This window comes from Mauremys mutica, chromosome 15 (genome assembly GCF_020497125.1).
Source record: "Mauremys mutica isolate MM-2020 ecotype Southern chromosome 15, ASM2049712v1, whole genome shotgun sequence".
Lineage (NCBI taxonomy): Eukaryota > Metazoa > Chordata > Testudines > Geoemydidae > Mauremys > Mauremys mutica.
Genome location: NC_059086.1, coordinates 31,527,732 through 31,544,426, shown reverse-complemented (window position 1 = coordinate 31,544,426; position 16,695 = coordinate 31,527,732). Strand labels below are relative to the sequence as shown.

Genomic DNA, 16,695 nt, shown 5'->3' with positions numbered 1-16,695 from the left:
GCTCTGGGGGGGGCCCGGAGGATGCAGCCGGCTCGGGGGGGGGTACGGAGGATGCAGCCGGCTCGGGGGGGTCTCAGGGGGTGCAGCCGGCTCGGGGGGGTCTCAGGGGGTGCAGCCGGCTCTGGGGGGGGCACGGAGGCAGCCGGCTCTGGGGGGGGGCACGGAGGATGCAGCCGGCTCGGGGGGGGGCACGGAGGGTGCAGCCGGCTCTGGTGGGGCACGGAGGATGCGGCCGGCTTGGGGCGCGGTTTCTCTCACTCACGCGGCGCTCAGCACCAGGAAGAGCAGGGCTCCCATGCTCAGCACCACGGAGGACGCCGGTCCGGGCGATGGCCGGGCCGGGGGCCGGGGGCCGGTACCGCAGGGAGAGCCGGGCCTGGGAGTCCACTGTGATGGGGAGGGGGGTTAGGAGCTGACAGAGCTGAAGGCCCCTCCCGAGCATCCCCCCCACCTGCTGTCTGCCCCCCTCAGCGCTGACCCAACCACGACACCCCCCACGTGGGGGGCTGGGGTCAGGGATATCCCCGGGCATCAGCTCCGTGCCCCTCCCTGCCCCACGGCCCTGCTGGAGCCCCCGTATCCCCCCGACCCTGCACCCCACGCCCCGCTGGACGTCACGCTCATCTGCCCATGCCCACCCGACCTCTCCCTGCCCCCCACCCCTCTGCCCCCCAGCTCCCCCCCAACCAAGGCAGTGGTGCTTCTTCAGACACGCGGCTTTGGCCTTCCTGCAGCTGGTGCAGTCGAAGACGTCGTAGTAGAGCCAGCCTGGGAAGGGGGAAAGCGTGAAACCCCCGGACCCCCATCCAGCCCCCGCCATCCTGTGCCCCATTTCCTGCCCTCGGAACCAGCCAGTTCCTCCCCCGGGGCCAGATCGGGGCCGGCGCCCCCTAGGGGGACAGGCCCCCTGCCCCATTCCCTGCCCCCCTGAGCCAGCCAGGTCCTCCCCCCGGGGCCAGATCGGGACCGGCGCCCCCTAGGGGGACAAGCCCCCTGCCCCATTCCCTGCCCCCCTGAGCCAGCCAGGTCCTCCCCCCGGGGCCAGATCGGGACCGGCGCCCCCTAGGGGGACAGGCCCCCTGCCCCATTCCCTGCCCCCCCGAGCCAGCCAGGTCCTCCCCCCGGGGCCAGATCGGGACCGGCGCCCCCTAGGGGGACAGGCCCCCTGCCCCATTCCCTGCCCCCCTGAGCCAGCCAGGTCCTCCCCCCGGGGCCAGATCGGGACCGGCGCCCCCTAGGGGGACAAGCCCCCTGCCCCATTCCCTGCCCCCCCCTGAGCCAGCCGGTTCCTCCCCCCGGGGCCAGATCGGGACCGGCGCCCCCTAGGGGGACAGGCCCCCTGCCCCATTCCCGGCCCCCCCCTGAGCCAGCAGGTTCCTCCCCCCGGGGCCAGTGCGGGTCCGGCGCCCCCTAGGGGGACAAGCCCCCTGCCCCATGCCCGGCCCCCCGACCCAGCCAGTTCCTCCCCCCGGGGCCAGATCAGGGCCGGCGCCCCCTAGGGGGACAAGCCCCCTGCCCCATTCCCTGCCCCCCGAACCAGCCAGTTCCTCCCCCCGGGGCCAGATCAGGGCCGGCGCCCCCTAGGGGGACACGCCCCCTGCCCCATTCCCCGAGCAGCGATGGAAAGTCGACTTACCACAGGTTTGGGGGTTACAAGCTGGAGAGAGAGAGAGAGAGAAAAACCGATCGTAGCCCCAGACTGTGACTGAAGGGCCCCCCAGAACTGGGGGAGGGGCTCAGGGGCAGCCCCGCCCCCCTCCCCGGGAGCTGGTACCTTTTGCCTGATGCTCCTTCAGAGCCGATTTCAGCTCCATGGTTGTTCTGCGCCTGTAAGCGACCAGCGCGTCCAGCAGGGCCTGGTCTGCGGACAGATGGGGGAGTGACTCCGGTGCGGGGGGTGCTGTGGGGCGCAGGGCTGTGGGGCACTGGGAGGTGCTGGGAGAAGGGGGGCGTGGGGTGTGGGGCTGTGCGGCATGGTAGGGTGCCGGGGCCATGGGACTGTGGCACGCTGTGGGGTGCTGGACTGTGGGGGGTGGGGCTGTGGAGAGTGGGACTGTAGGGTGCAGGGCTGTGGGGCACTGTGGGGTGCTGCTGGTGCTGTGGGGCACGGGACTGTTGGGCACTGTAGGATGCTGGGGGCGCTGTGGGGTGTGGGACTGTGGCGTGCTGGTGGGGCTGTGGGGCGCTGAGGGGTGCTGCGCGGTGCTGGTGGTGCTGTGGGATGCTGGGGGCTCTGTGGGTGCGGGACTGGGGAGCGCTGTGGGGCACTGGTGGTGCTGTGGGGCACTGTGGGGCTGTCACCTGTTAGGGCGCTTCGTTCCAGGCCAGCTGCCGTCAGCCTCACGCGGTGGATCAGGGCGTTGATGCTGCTCAGAGCTGGAAGGGGGGAGAAAACATTGGTCCCAGGTGGACTGTGATGCCCACCCCCCATCCCGCCCCCTGCAGCACAGCGCCCCCTAGTGCTGCCCTGGGGCCAGCCCTGAGTGCCAGGGCAGGCGGGGGCTTGGGGGGTTGGGTACAGAGGGGACAGTGGAGTGTTGGTGGATTCAGACCTCACCCTTTCTGCCCTATGGCTCCCCCACCCCATGCAGTGTCCTCAGGCTGTGCCCACTGGATACCCCCAGTTGTGACCCACAGAGGTCCCCGGGCCGTGCCCCCTACCGGCCGTGCCCGCAAACTGGCTGGTGGCGTAGTGGCGGAAGAACCCGCCCTCCATGCCTCGCAGCAGGGCCTGGGCTCGCGCCCGCAGGCGGCTGTCGCGGATCTGCCGGGGCACCAGGCCGGTGCGGAGCGATTCCAGGGTGCTGCGGATCTGCCGGTCGCACTGCAGGCAGCCCCCGGCCCCCGCCGCCAGCCAGGCCCCCAGCACGAGGGGAGCCAGGAGCGCCATGGCGCAACCCGGTGGGACGAGTTCTGCCCGTCCTCAGCCCCGCCAGGCACCAGGGAGAATCCTCGGGGCGAGGGTGACCTCACAATGCAGTGTGGGATTGTGGGTACGGTGTGGGCAGAGGAGTGTGTGGGTAGAGTCGCGCTGGGCGCCGCCCAGACACAGAGTCGCTGAGATCGGGGCCCCGTCGGGCCGGGCGCTGCCCAGACAGAGTCACCAAGATCAGGGCCCCGTTGGGCCGGGCGCTGCCCAGACACAGAGTCACTGAGCTCAGGGCCCCGTTGGGCTGGGCGCTGCTCCGGGCAGACACAGAGCAAGAGAGATTCCCTGTCCCAACAATCGCCCAGTCTAACTGGACAACGGGTGGGAGGGGAAGTATAACGTAGCCCCCGCTTTGCCGTGCCCCCCCTGAGCCTGGCGGCCGGGTGTGTCCCCTCTTGGTGGGATGGGAAGACCCCACTCCCGATACTGCTTGGTGCCCGGGCTGGGGGTCGAGTGTGGGTGACAGCAGGGGGCTGTGGGGGTGGCACAGAGTGCCTGGGCCGGGAGTGTGGGGGGTGCCAGGCTGGCTCCTCCTGCCAGCCAGATCCACTGAATCCCCAGGCTTGGTGCTGGGCTCCGGAAGGCTCGCTCTCCCGCGGCCCGGCAGCTGGTGCTGTGTCATTGCAGGCAGGGTCCACGGCCGGGGCGGGCGGAGGAACCCCCCCAGCCTGGCAGCACCCAGTTCCAGCCTCTGGCGGCTCAAGCCACAAGAGGTCACGGCAACCTAGAGCTGCTGGGCGGGGCAGGGTGTGGGGGGTGAGCGAGCCGGCCCGGGGGGCTGGGCAGTGGGGGGTGAGCGCGCCGGACGTGGGGTGTGTGTGTGCTGGCCGGGGGGGCTGGGCAGTGGGGGGGGTGAGCGCGTCGGCCCGGGGGGCTGGGCAGTGGGGGGGGTGAGCGCGTCGGCCGTGGGGGCTGGGTAGTGGCGGGTGAGCGTGCCGGGCCCAGGGGGCTGGGCAGTGGGGGGTGAGCGAGCCGGGCTGGGGGGCTGGGTAGGGGGGGGGGCGCACCCCGGCTGTGGGGGCTGGGTAGTGGGGGGTGAGTGTGCCGGGCCGGGGGGCTGGGCAGTGGGGGGGGGTGAGCGCGTCGGCCATGGGGGCTGGGCAGTGGGGGGTGAGCGCGCCAGCCAGGGGGGGCTGGGCAGTGGGGGGGTGAGCGCGCCGGCCCGGGGGGCTGGGCAGTGGGGGTGAGCGTGCCGGCCCGGGGGGCTGGGCAGTGGGGGGGTGAGCGCGCCGGCCCGGGGGGCTGGGCAGTGGGGGTGAGCGTGCTGGGCCGGGGGGCTGGGCAGTGGGGGGGTGAGCGAGCCGGGCCGGGGGGCTGGGCAGTGGGGGGTGAGCGCGCCGGCCCGGGGGGCTGGGCAGTGGGGGTGAGCGTGCTGGGCCGGGGGGCTGGGCAGTGGGGGGGTGAGCGCGCCGGCCCGGGGGGCTGGGCAGTGGGGGGTGAGCGAGCCGGCCCGGGGGGCTGGGCAGTGGGGGGGTGAGCGAGCCGGCCCGAGGCTCCATGCACAGGGAATTCGGACAGAGGACGAGCCTGGCAGCCGCTTGGGACCTCTGCAGGGGAGATTGGGGTCCTGCTCCCAGCTATGGGAAGGGAGTGGGGTCTAGTGGTTAGCGCAGGGGCAGTGAGTGTGTGTGTGGAGGGCGGGGGCTGGGAGCCAGGACTCCTGGGTTCCGTGCCTGCGGTGGGAGGGGGCGCTCTGCTGGTCCAATGACTATCTGCCCCCCCGCGGGGCCCCAGACAATGGGCCCCATTGATCCCTCCATCCCCCGTCCCCCCGCAAGCTTCACACAAAGCGCCCCATTCAGCTTTCACTCGCCCCACCCCCGCCAGCATTTCCCCTCGGCCGATTGGTTAGAGCCCCTGCCACTCACCCTCACTTCCCGCCCACGCCGTAGTGGGCGTGGCCTTCCTCCCCCCACCAACCTATCCCAGGGCGTCTGTGGGGTCCCACCGCCCTGCCATTGGTGGGCTGCCTCCGGAGGGGGCGGGGCCAGAGCACCGGGACACCTCCCCCCAGCCCAGGGCAGCTCAGTAGCTCCTTGGCCGCTGGACCGGCAGCACCTAGGCTGATGTGGGGGAACCGGGGGGGCCTGGCTTTGTCCCCTCCCCCACTCTCCTGGGGGGGCACCCGGCTGGCGGGGGGGCCCTTTGGGCCTGGATGCGTCCAAAAATGCAATAATCTAATTGCATAAATTTACATAAATTTGCATAATCACCCGGCTGCCTCTCCGGGCCAGTGAGCACGGCTCGGCCTTGTCAATAGCCCGTGAGAGCTGCGCCCCCTCCGCGGCCAACACGTCCCCGGCCCGGACACCTTCCTCCGGCCCTGCTCAGGTAACCCCAGCGCAGGCGGGCGCCGGTACCGGCCCGTGATAGCAAGGGGGGGCCGCGATCCGGTCCGGGGGGCCCGTTAGCCCCAGCAGGGGGCTGGCCTGGGGGTCCCGTTATCTGCAGCAGGGGGCTGGCCTGGGGGTCCCGTTATCTGCACCATGTGGCCAGCCCGGGGTCCCATTATCTGCAGCAGGGGGCTGGCCCGGGGGTCCTGTTACCTGGTCCCAGGGGTCCCGTTATCTTCACCCGAGGGCCAGCCCGTGGGTCCCGTTATTTGGTCCCAGGGGTCCCGTTATCTGCAGCAGGGAGCTGGTCCGGGGGTCCTGTTATCTGCAACAGGGGGCTAGCCCGGGGGTCTGGCCTGGGGGTCTCATTATCTGTTCCCAGGGGTCCCGTTATCTGCAGCAGGGGACTGGCCCGGAGGTCCCGTTATCTGCAGTGGGGGGGTCCCCTTATCTGGCTCCTGGGGTCCCCTTATGCTCAGCAGGGTGCCAGCCTGGGGGTCCGACCCCGAGTTCGGTTTGTTTCTTTGCAGGGGGCTGTGCAGTGACATGACACGATTCCCTTTCCCGGGCGAGATCCTCTGCCGAGGCCTGGCGGGTGGGGTGGGGAACGGAACCTGCTGTCCGGCGGGTCCGTGTCTCGCTCGCACGCCGGGGCAAAGAGAGAGGAACCAGGCCGGGCAGGCTCCTTCACCCCCCAAAGCGGGGTCTGTTTAGGGCGAGAGAGGCCAGAATTTTTCTGTGGCTTATGCTGGGCAGAGCGGCTCAGAACGTGGCATGAAATTCCCCTGGCACGGGAGGAGATCCCCGTGTTGGCACGTAGGCCGGGGAAGACTTTTCGGTGCCGCTCCACGGGGGGGGACTGAGGTGGGTTTGTGCCGGGGGGAAAAGACGCCCGAATTCTTAGCTTTCCATAGGAGCCAAGTCCCTGAGACGGCGGCTCTGCCCTCCCCACCCCCTCGCGTGCTGAGCGACGCTGGCGACTGGCATCTGGCCTTGTTCAGCTGGGCTGTGGGCCCCGCGTCCCCGGAGAGGGGCTGGTTTCTAGCCGCGGCGGGTCGGCCCCGGCAAACGCAGCGGCTTGTGCCCAGAGGTTTACGTGGGACCCGAGTTCTCGCGGGGTTTTTCCGTGGCTTCGGATACCCGCGTTGCTCGGCGCACCAAACTCCTGCTGGCTCTGCCGGTTCAGCCCAACTGAGCGTGGGGGCGGTTATACCGGGCTGGCGCGGGCCTGGCTGCTGGAATAAACTCCCCCAGGGTACGGCCCCTTTTCATACCGGGAGGGAAGGCCCCACGCTTCTCGATTTTGCAGGCCCCTCTCCCCAGCAGAACGGCCCGGCACCCCAGAGAGAATTGCACCGTATCAAATCTCTCCCCTGCACTATTTTTCCGGCACCAATCGGTCAGGCTCAGGCTGGAGCTGCGGCCGTAAGGACTGGGTTAGGCTCTGAGCGGCACCGGGCCGTGGTGGGGACGGGAATCGCAGCCAGCAGCTGATTCGAACTGGCGGGGGGTGGAGCGGTGGCCCCCGTCCCGTTGAGAGGGACGAGGGTGGGGATGGGAGGGTCCCGTCTCTGGGAGGGAGGGTGCCCGGGCGCTGGGCCGGCTGTATTTATATCCCCGTGCTGAGAATCTGGGCCGGCTCCTTTTGCACCGAAAATAGGCGGCCGGCCCTCGTGTTCTTGGCAGGAGCCGTGAGCCCGAGGGGAGGCTGCCAGACCAATTAGCTGGCGCGTCAGGATCGGGGAGGCGGGGGGGAGCGGGAGATGGGCGGGCACCTGCAGGGCCGGCCTGGCGTGATTCCCCCCCCTTCAGTGACAGTGCAGGGTTGGGGGGGAAGGAAGGAAGAGAAGAGGCCACTGGGCATTTTGGGGCTGGGCCTTTCCTTAGGGTACTTTGATCTTTCAGATTGGCAGGGGCGGGAAATGGGATGTGGGGATGTTTCCCTCCGAGCTGGTCCCATGGCTCTAACCACTAACCCCCACTCCCCTTCCAGAGATGGGGAGAGAACCCAGGAGTCCTGGCTCCCAGCCCCCCCTGCTCTAACCACTAGGCACCACTCTCCCCTCCCCCCCGAGCTGGGGAGAGAACCCAGGAGTCCTGGCTCCCAGCCCCCCTGCTCTAACCACTAGGCACCACTCTCCCCTCCCTCCCCCCCCCCCCGAGCTGGGGAGAGAACCCAGGAGTCCTGGCTCCCAGCCCCCCTGCTCTAACCACTAGGCACCACTCTCCTCCCAGAGCTGGGGAGAGAACCCAGGAGTCCTGCTCTGAGCACTAGACCTTACTCCCTTCCCATCTCCATCAACCCCCCTAGGCAATAACTGCCCCTGTAGAGGGAGGTTGAGGGCAGGACAGGACAGGGAGATGGATTCCCACCCCCCCCAGTCCCATCTGTCTCGATATCCCGCCGCCTCTCTGCCCACCAGCCCATCTCCCCTGGCTTTGGCAGACTCCCTGCCTGGTGCCCGCTGAGCTGGGGTGGGGGGGACGCCCGGCCAGACGATTCACGAGGGGCCGGCGGGGGGGCGGGGGTGACGCAGCCTGGCCTGTGGGTCTCAGAGGCATTCCTGGCATTCCACAGCACAGACCACAATTATGCTGAGAGCACCCTCCCCTCACCCCTGGCGCGATGGGCCTGGCTCTGAGCCCTGACCCTGCCAGAGCTGGGGGGAGAACCCAGGAGTCCTGGCTCCCAGCCCCCCTGCTCTAACCACTAGTCCCCACTCCCCTCCCAGAGCTGGGGAGAGAACCAGTCATGATGGCCAAAACCTGCTTGTGTCTCCTAGGGGTTATTCCCCCCTGAGCCATCGGGGCCCGTCTTACCTGCCTGGGGAGAGCCCCCTGCTGAGCCCCCCGCTCCCTGCAGCCCAGCGCCCCCTAGTGCTGCCCTATGGCATGGGGCCTGCACTGCCTGGCCGCGGAGAGCGCCCCCTGCTGATCCATCCCCGGGCAGTGCGGTGGGTCCAGCCGTGTCGTCTCTCCTCCACGTGCTGACCTGGCCAGAACCCGCTTCGCCAGCTTCCGCACTTGGCAGCGGCGCAGTGGCAGGGGGTTCCCCAGGTGTCGCAGGCCCCTCGGGGCCCCTGGCTCATCCCCGGCACGCCCGGCAATGCCCGCTCCGTGCGCTGATTGATGAGCTAATTAACGGGCTGGCTGGGCACAACTGGCAGGAGAGGGGGGGCTGGGCTGGGTTCCCGACCCTCCAGGGCCGGGGCGTCGGCTGGAACGCAGCCAATCGCTGGGGTCGGGGGTTTCTCCCCGGCTGTGGGAGGGGAGTGGCATGTAGTGGTTAGAGCGCAGGGGGGCTGGGAGCCAGGACTCCTGGGTTCTCTCCCTGGCCTGGGAGGAGAGTGGGGTCTAGCGGTTAGATCAGGGGGTTGGGAGCCAGGACTCCTGGGTTCTCTCCCCAGCCCTGGGCGGATGCGGTTGGAGCAGGTGATTCTGGAATTTGCACCCTGCCCTGCCGAGCCGCCCGATCCACCTGCCTTGGGTCTGGGCCAAAGGGCGGGCGGGCGGGGAGGGGTCATACCTGCCTCTTCGCTCCTTGTTAGGGAATGAGCTGAGCCGAGCCGAGCCCTGCCCGGGGGAGGGGCAGGGGGATGACACACCAGCCAACATACAAAGTATTGGCAAATCCAAGCAGTGGGGCAAGTGACCCCCCCGCCCCAGCTCTGCCGGTGCCCCTACCTCCGGACCCGCAGCCCCCTGCTAGCCCGGCCCTGGGCTCCCCCCAGCTCTGCCGGTGCCCCTCACTCCAGACCCACAGCCCCTGCCAGCCCAGCCCTGGGCTCCCCCCAGCTCTGCCGGTGCCCCTCACTCCAGACCCACAGCCCCTGCTAGCCCGGCCCTGGGCTCCCCCCAGCTCTGCCGGTGCCCCTCACTCCAGACCCACAGCCCCTGCCAGCCCAGCCCTGGGCTCCCCCCAGCTCTGCCGGTGCCCCTCACTCCAGACCCGCAGCCCCTGCTAGCCCGGCCCTGGGCTCCCCCCAAGCTCTGCCGGTGCCCCTCACTCCCGACCCGCAGCCCTGTTAGCCCGGCCCTGGGCTCCCCCCAGCTCTGCCGGTGCCCCTCACTCCGGACCCACAGCCCCTGCTAGCCCAGCCCTGGGCTCCCCACAGCTCTGCCGGTGCCCCTCACTCCTGACCCGCAGCCCCTGCTAGCCCGGCCCTGGGCTCCCCCCAGCTCTGCCGGTGCCCCTCACTCCGGACCCACAGCCCCTGCCAGCCCAGCCCTGGGCTCCCCCCCAGCTGGATTTTCAGTTTCTGGTGGTGATGGGCTCTGAATCAGTCAAGAGTATTCAGGCCTCCCGCTGGGAGCCAGGACTCCTGGGTTCTCTCCCCGCCGCCCCGCCCCGCTCGGGGAGGAGGGTGGGGTCTCGTGGGGCAGAGCGGGGGCGGGGCTGGGTCTGTCCCCTCCCCAGTGCCAGGAGCTGCCCCATGCCAGCCGCTGGGGTTGGCAGTTCCCTCCTGTCTCCTCCCTGCCTCAGTGACGCGGCCTGGCAGTTCCCGGGCGCTGCTGCCTGAGAAGCCGGGATTGACCCTTGCCTGGGCCGGGCCAGGTGAGGGGCGCATCCGGGGGTGGGGGGTGGGTTAGAGCCTGGGTTGTGCTCTGAGGTCCCCCCCCTCTGGGGCAGGGGTGGCTGGGGTGAACCCCCCCCCCCAGCGGAAGGGCCGGTTTCAGGGGTTGGAGCCAGGGCCCACCCCCCCCCGTGTGCACCCGGCGAGCGAAACACCTGCAGGGAGAGGGCAGGCTGGGGCTTGTCCTGCGGGGGGGGGGGGGGGGGGGGGGGGCAGGATTTTCCCGGCTGCGGGAATGGGGAAATGCAGCTTGACCCCACCCCCGGCCGACCCTGCTGCCCCCCAGCGAAGCAACTGAGGGACAGGAAAATTAACAGAGCCGGGAGAGAACCCAGGAGTCCTGGCTCCCAGCCCCCCTGCTGTAACCGCTAGCCCCCACTCCCCTCCCGGAGCCAGGGAGAGAACCCAGGAGTCTTGATTCAGCCCCCACTCACCGCCCAGCTCTGCCGGTGCCCCTCAGTCCCGACCCGCAGCCCCTGCCAGCCCAGCCCTGGTCTCTCCACCCCCAGCTCCGCCAGTGCCCCTCAGTCCCAACCCACAGCCCCCTGCTAGCCCAGCCCTGGGCTCCCCCCAGCTCTGCCGGTGCCCCTCAGTCCCGATCCGCAGCCCCTGGTAGCCCAGCCCTGGGCTCCCCCCCAGCTCTGCCGGTGCCCCTCACTCCTGACCCGCAGCCCCTGCCAGCCCAGCCCTGGGTTCACCCCCACTCCACAGCTACTCAAGCTCAATAACAACCCAGCGTACTCAGCCCCAGCCATCCTGAGAGACCCTACAATAACAAACCCTGTGTCTGTGCTCCCCAGTGCTCCCCAGAATCCCTACAGTGACAAACCATGTGCCTTCCCCCCCCGGCAGAGAGACCCTACAATAACAGACAGTTCTGGACAGATCACAGTGAGAAAATCCCCCCCCCCCCCACCCAAGAGTTTTAAATTCCCAGACTCATGGGTGCTTATTCCCGCCCGGGGGGGGGGCAGGGATGCCCCTAGTGCCAGGCTAGGGTTAACTGTGGAGCTGGAGAGCGTGTGAGTGTGTGTGTGTGTGTGATGGGATGAGGAGGAGGGGACCCAGGGGCCTGCCCCTCCCCATCTGGGCCCCCAAATGGCCTGAGGGAAGGGCAGGTGGGCGGCGGGAGGGGGAATCACTGGGTCTGGTTGCCATGGGGCCGGAATCGGGCTGGTGGATGCCGTGAGTTGGCTGGTCTCAGCTGTAGTGGCCAGAGCTCAGCTTCCCCCATCACAGCCCGGCCTCGCCGCTTGCAGTACAAGGAGGGCTGCGCATCGGGAGTGAGGGGCACCCTCAGAGCCTCTCTGTCTCTCAGGCCTGCACAGGCTGGTTTGTTATTGTAGGGTCACTCTGTGGCTTCTCGGGTTTGTTATTGTAGGTCTTCCTGCTGTGGTGTGCTCTGGTGTATTATTGTAGGGTCTCTCGGGGCTGGTGTGTTATTGTAGGGTCTCTCGGGGGGTGGCGTGGTCCGGTGTGTTATTGTAGGGTCTCTCGGGGGGTGGCGTGGTCCGGTGTGTTATTGTAGGGTCTCTCGGGGCTGGTTTGTTATTGTAGGGTCTCTCAGGGGTGGCGTGGTCTGATGTGTTATTGTAGGGTCTCCCGGGTCTAGTATGTTATTGTAGGGTCTCTTGGGGCTGGTTTGTTATTGTAGGGTCTCTTGGGGCTGGTTTGTTATTGTAGGGTCGCTCGGGGGTGGCGTGGTCCGGTGTGGTGTTGTCTCTTGGGGCTGGTTTGTTATTGTAGGGTTAATCCGGGGGCGGCGTGGCCCGGCTTGTTCTCGGAGGGTCTCCCTGCGGCACTGACCCCACCCCTCTCCCCCCAGGCTCCCCCCGTCGCAGCCATGGCGGCGCGGGTGGCTCAGCGGGACGCCGCCGAGCGCTACCTCTTCGTGGACCGGGACTCGGTGGGGAACCCGGCCACGCAGGCGGACTGGACGGCCAAGCGGCTGGTGTGGGTGCCCTCGGAGCGGCACGGCTTCGAGGCGGCCGGCGTGCGGGAGGAGCGGGGCGACGAGGTGCTGGTGGAGCTGGCGGAGAACGGGCGCCAGGTGCTGGTGCCCAAGCACGAGGTGCAGAAGATGAACCCCCCGAAGTTCTCCAAGGTGGAGGACATGGCCGAGCTGACCTGCCTCAACGAGGCCTCTGTGCTGCACAACCTCAAGGACCGCTACTACTCTGGCCTCATCTACGTGAGTGCGGGACCCCGGCGTCCGGGAGCCCAACCCCCCACGCCCCTCCCAGAGCCGGGGAGAGAACCCAGGAGTCCTGGCTCCCAGCTCCCCTGCTCTAACCATTAGGCCCCACTCCCTCCCAGAACTGGGGAGAGAACCCAGGAGTCCTGGCTCCCAGCCCCCCTGCTCTAACCATTAGGCCTCACTCCCCTCCCAGAGCTGGGGAGAGAACCCAGGAGTCCTGGCTCCCAGCCCCCCTGCTCTGACCATTAGGCCTCACTCCCCTCCCAGAGCTGGGGAGAGAACCCAGGAGTCCTGGCTCCCAGCCTCTCTGCTCTGACCACTAGACTCCACTCCCCTCCCAGAGCCGGGGAGAGAAGCCAGGAGTCCTGGCTCCCAGCCCCCCTGCTCTGACCATTAGGCCCCACTCCCTCCCAGAGCTGGGGAGAGAACCCAGGAGTCCTGGCTCCCAGCCCCCCTGCTCTGACCATTAGGCCTCACTCCCCTCCCAGAGCTGGGGAGAGAACCCAGGAGTCCTGGCTCCCAGCCCCCCTGCTGTAACCCACTAGACGCCCCGCCCCAAACCAAGGATTCCCAGCACCCCCGATATGAAAAGGCCACTTGTCCCCCTCCCCCCGATGCAGCCAAGAGTCCCGAATGTGCCCCCCTCTGCCTGTTGTCATGGGGGGTGGGGGAAGCCGCAGGGCCGGGCGGTGACATCTAGAGGGGCCCCGCCTGGAGCCTGCTGGGGGCTGCCCCGGCCTGCGCTGCCCGATGTCCCCACTAGGGGTCGCCCCACCCCGTCCATGGCCTGTCCCGGCAGGTGTGGGGCTGGGCGCGTCTCTGGGCTGGGGGAGGCAGGGAGCGGCCTGTACTTTGCCCCAGGCAGGGAGGGCTGGGCCGGGGTGAGGGGCGGGGCAGGTGGATTCCATGGGGCTGGCTCACGGGCCGGGGGGGTGGAGCACAGCCGAGGGCTTGGCAGGGAACCCGTTAGGTCAGCCCTGCCCCGTGGGAACCGTGGGCCCAGCACTCGCCCCGGTGCCCCAGGGCGGCACTAGGGGGCCTGTGCTATGGGGCGGAGGGCTCAGCAGGGGGGTGCTGTGCTGTGGGGCGGGGGGCTCAGCAGGGGGCGCTGTGCTGTGGGGCAGGAGGCCTGTGCTGTGGGGTGGGGGGCTCAGCAGGGGGCGCTGTGCTATGGGGCAGAGGGCGCTGGGCTGTGGGGTGGGGGGTTCAGCAGGGGGCGCTGTGCTATGGGGCAGGGGGTGCTGGGCTGTGGGGCCGGGGGCTCAGCAGGGGGTGCTGTCCTGGGGGGGGCTCAGCTGGGGGCTCTGGGCTTTAGGGCGGGGGTCCCAGCAGGGGTCGCTCTCCACTAGCCGTCAGGGCTTCCCCGATGCCCCGACAGGGCCGTGCCCGTGGGCGGGGCGCTGGGCAGTGCGGGGGGCAGACGGGGTTGGGTGAGGCGGGGGGCAGAGGACACAGCAGCCGAGGTGGGGGGCGGGGCAGGCTGCCTTGGATCCCTGCCCCCCCCCGGCCGGGCTGGGTGTGGGGCAGGCTGGCGTGGTGCCAGGGCTAGGACAGGCCTGACTTGTTTGATGAGAACCCGGGCGGGTGGCAGCGCCAGGTGTGAGTCCTGCCCTGCGGGGGAGGGGGGGCTGGCACCGAGGGAGGTGCCCCCGCCCTGTGCCCCACTGAGCCCCCCCGGGCCTCACCCCAGCCCCTCACCCTTCCCTGCTCAGGACGTGCCTGGCCTTGCTTAGCAGGAGATGGGGGCACGGGGTGGCAGCTTGGCCCCCTCCCCCCGGGAGCGATGCCCCCTGACCTGGGTCCAGCCCCCCTCTTCCATCCATGGGGATTTGGGGCTGGTCACCTGCTGCTGGGCCCCACGGATGGGTCCGGAGCTGGTCACGGCCCCAACCCCAGTACTACAGGGAGAAAAACGCTCCATCCCCTGCGGAACCCAGGAGTCCTGGCTCCCAGCCCCCCCCCCCAACCACTAGCCCCTACTCCCCTCCCAGAGCCAGGGATGGAACCCAGGCGTCCCGGCTACCAGCCCCCCCCCGCTCTAACCACTAGACCCCACTCCCCTCCCAGAGCCAGGGAGAGAACCCAGGAGTCCTGGCTCCCAGCCCCCCCCGCCAACCACTAGCCCCCACTCCACTCCCAGACATGGAACCCAGGCGTCCTGGCTCCTAGCCCCCCCGCTCTAACCACTAGCCCCCACTCCCCTCCCAGAGCCAGGGATTGAACCCAGGAGTCCTGGCTCCCAGCCCCCCCCGCCAACCACTAGCCCCCACTCCCCTCCCAGACATGGAACCCAGGCGTCCTGGCTCCTAGCCCCCCTGCTCTAACCACTAGCCCCCACTCCCCTCCCAGAGCCAGGGATGGAACCCAGGAGTCCTGGCTCCCAGCGCTGGGCTTAGACCATGTCAGTTCTTGAGTGGCCGGAGGTCTCCCATGGTGCCCCCGGGTGGGCTTGGATCTGCCCCCACCCTGCTGCGTTGGCTTGGGCACCTCGCCCAGCCTGGGGCAGGGACATGCCCGGCCAGTGCCCCTCGGCTCTGTAATTAGCTGGGATTTAATTGGTGGGTGGCCCCGCCTGTAATTACAGACCCTGAGCCCAGCTGCCACGGGAGGCCGTGAGATGTTAGGGCTGGGAGCCAGGACTCCTGGGTTCTCTCTATGGCTCTGGGAGGGGAGTGGGGTCTAGTGGTTAGAGCAGGGGGTGGCTGGGAGCCAGGACTCCTGGGTTCTCTCCCCGGCTCTGGGAGGGGAGTGGGGGCTAGTGGTTAGAGCAGGGGGGCTGGGAGCCAGGACCCCTGGGTTCTCTCCCCAGCTCTGGGAGGGAAGTGGGGATACAAACCCCCGTCAGATCCCCCATCTCCCCTTCCCCCGCTTTCCATGCACCCGTTAGGGCGCTGGTTGTGGTCAAAGGAAAACCCAGACGTGTCTCCATCGTCCTGGCCTTGCAGAGGGTCCTACCCCCCGACACCCCCCAGGGGGCTCTGGCCAGCTGGACCGAACGGGGGCACCCGCGGCCCTCGCTCTGGCACGACCCCTTTCCTCTGGGTTGGCCCCGAACGCCCGGCCCTGCTTGGGAATTAACTACTAGGAATCAGTTTCCCTGTTGTAGTGGTGCTGCGGGGAGAACCCAGGAGTCCGGGCTCCCTGCCCCTCCCCCGTTGATCACCCCCCTCTCTCTGCCCCCCCCCAGACGTACTCAGGGCTGTTCTGTGTGGTCATCAATCCCTACAAGAACCTGCCCATCTACACGGAGCAGATTGTCGAGATGTATCGGGGCAAGAAGCGCCATGAGATGCCGCCCCACATCTACGCCATCTCGGAGGCTGCCTACCGCAGCATGCTGCAGGGTGTGTGTGTGTGTCTGGGCCCTGCTGTGTGTCGGGGTGTGTGTGTGTGTGTGTGGCCCCTGCTCTGTGTGTGTGTGTGTGTGGCACCCCTGCTGTGTGTCGGGGTGTGTGTGTGTGTGTGTGGCCCCTGCTGGGTGGGCCCTGCTGTGTGTGTGTGTCCAGCCCTGCCCCCTGTGCGTATGTGTGTGTCGCCCCTGCTGGGGGCTGGGCCCTGCTGTGTGTGTGTGTGTGTGTGTGTGTGTCACAGAGTCCCCGGGCGATGCTCTGGAACTGCTCCCCACCAAGCCAGGCAGGACTTTGGGGAGCCTCCTCTCCCTTGGAGCAGACTTGTTCAGGGCAAGAAGCTCACACGGCTTCGCCTCCTGGGTCTCTCCTTGGAGCATTCAGCATCCTCTGCCCCTCCGTGCGCTTCCCCCAGCGAGCCCGCCCCAGCGGGGTCCTGGGGCAGCCACCGGGTCCTGCACCCCCACTTCGCAGTCAGACGTGACTCTCAGCCAGCCAGTAACACAGAGGTTTATTTGATGACAGGAACAGGGTCTAAAACAGAGCTTGTCGGTACAGAGAACCAGACCCCTCGGCCGGGTCCATTCTGGGGGGCAGTGAGCCAGACCCCCACGTCTGCACTTCACTCCTCGTCCCCAGCTAGCTCCAGACTGACACCCCCTCCAGCCCCTCCTCTCTGCTCAGCCCCTTTCTGGGCCAGGAGGTCACCTGACCTCTTTGTCTCCAACACCTTCAGCTGGCACCTTGCAGGGGAGGGGCCCAGGCCATCAGTTGCCTGGAGACAGAGGGTCGGGCATTTCGGTGCACTGGCCCTTTGCTCTGCTAGATACTTAAGAACTGCACAGGGGAAACTGAGGCACCGACACATTATTCAGAGAAAACATTAAGAACATTCCTAGTTTGTCACAGTGTGTGTGTGTGTGTCCAGCCCTGCCCCGCCTCGTGTGTGTGTGTGTGTGTGTGTGTGTCACCCCTGCTGGGGGCTGGGCCCTGCTCTGTGTGTGTGTGTGTGTGTGTGTGTGTGTGTGTGTGTGACCCCTGCTGGGGGCTGGGCCCTGCTCAGTGTGTGTGTGTGTGTGTATGTCCATGCTGGGGGTTGTGTGGGCTGGGGAAATGGGGGCTCTGGGGCAGCAAGGGTGGGGGCTGCTACATCCAGCCGGGTGACGCACCCCCCCATATTCAGGAGGGGGCTGCGGGTGGGGGGGTAACACTGCTGGGTGGTGTGCGCAGCACCACACTCACCTCCTGTCTCTTCCAACAGACCGAGAGGATCAATCCATCCTGTGCACGTAAGTGTCACAAACTCTGAGTGAGT

The 16,695-nt window shown here is 68.5% G+C and overlaps 1 protein-coding gene across 1 annotated transcript in view; it reads left to right on the top strand.

Moving 5' to 3' along the window:
• The first annotated feature begins 4,993 nt into the window (after window positions 1-4,993).
• LOC123350267 (myosin-10-like) overlaps window positions 4,994-16,695 on the top strand; it is a 50,935-nt gene continuing 39,233 nt past the window's right edge. The window contains exons 1-4 of the mRNA XM_044988755.1: window positions 4,994-5,260; window positions 11,662-12,027; window positions 15,221-15,377; window positions 16,642-16,669. Of these exons, the coding sequence (XP_044844690.1) occupies window positions 11,680-12,027; window positions 15,221-15,377; window positions 16,642-16,669 (533 nt within the window). The 5' untranslated portion in view covers window positions 4,994-5,260; window positions 11,662-11,679. The remainder of the gene's footprint in view (window positions 5,261-11,661; window positions 12,028-15,220; window positions 15,378-16,641; window positions 16,670-16,695) is intronic.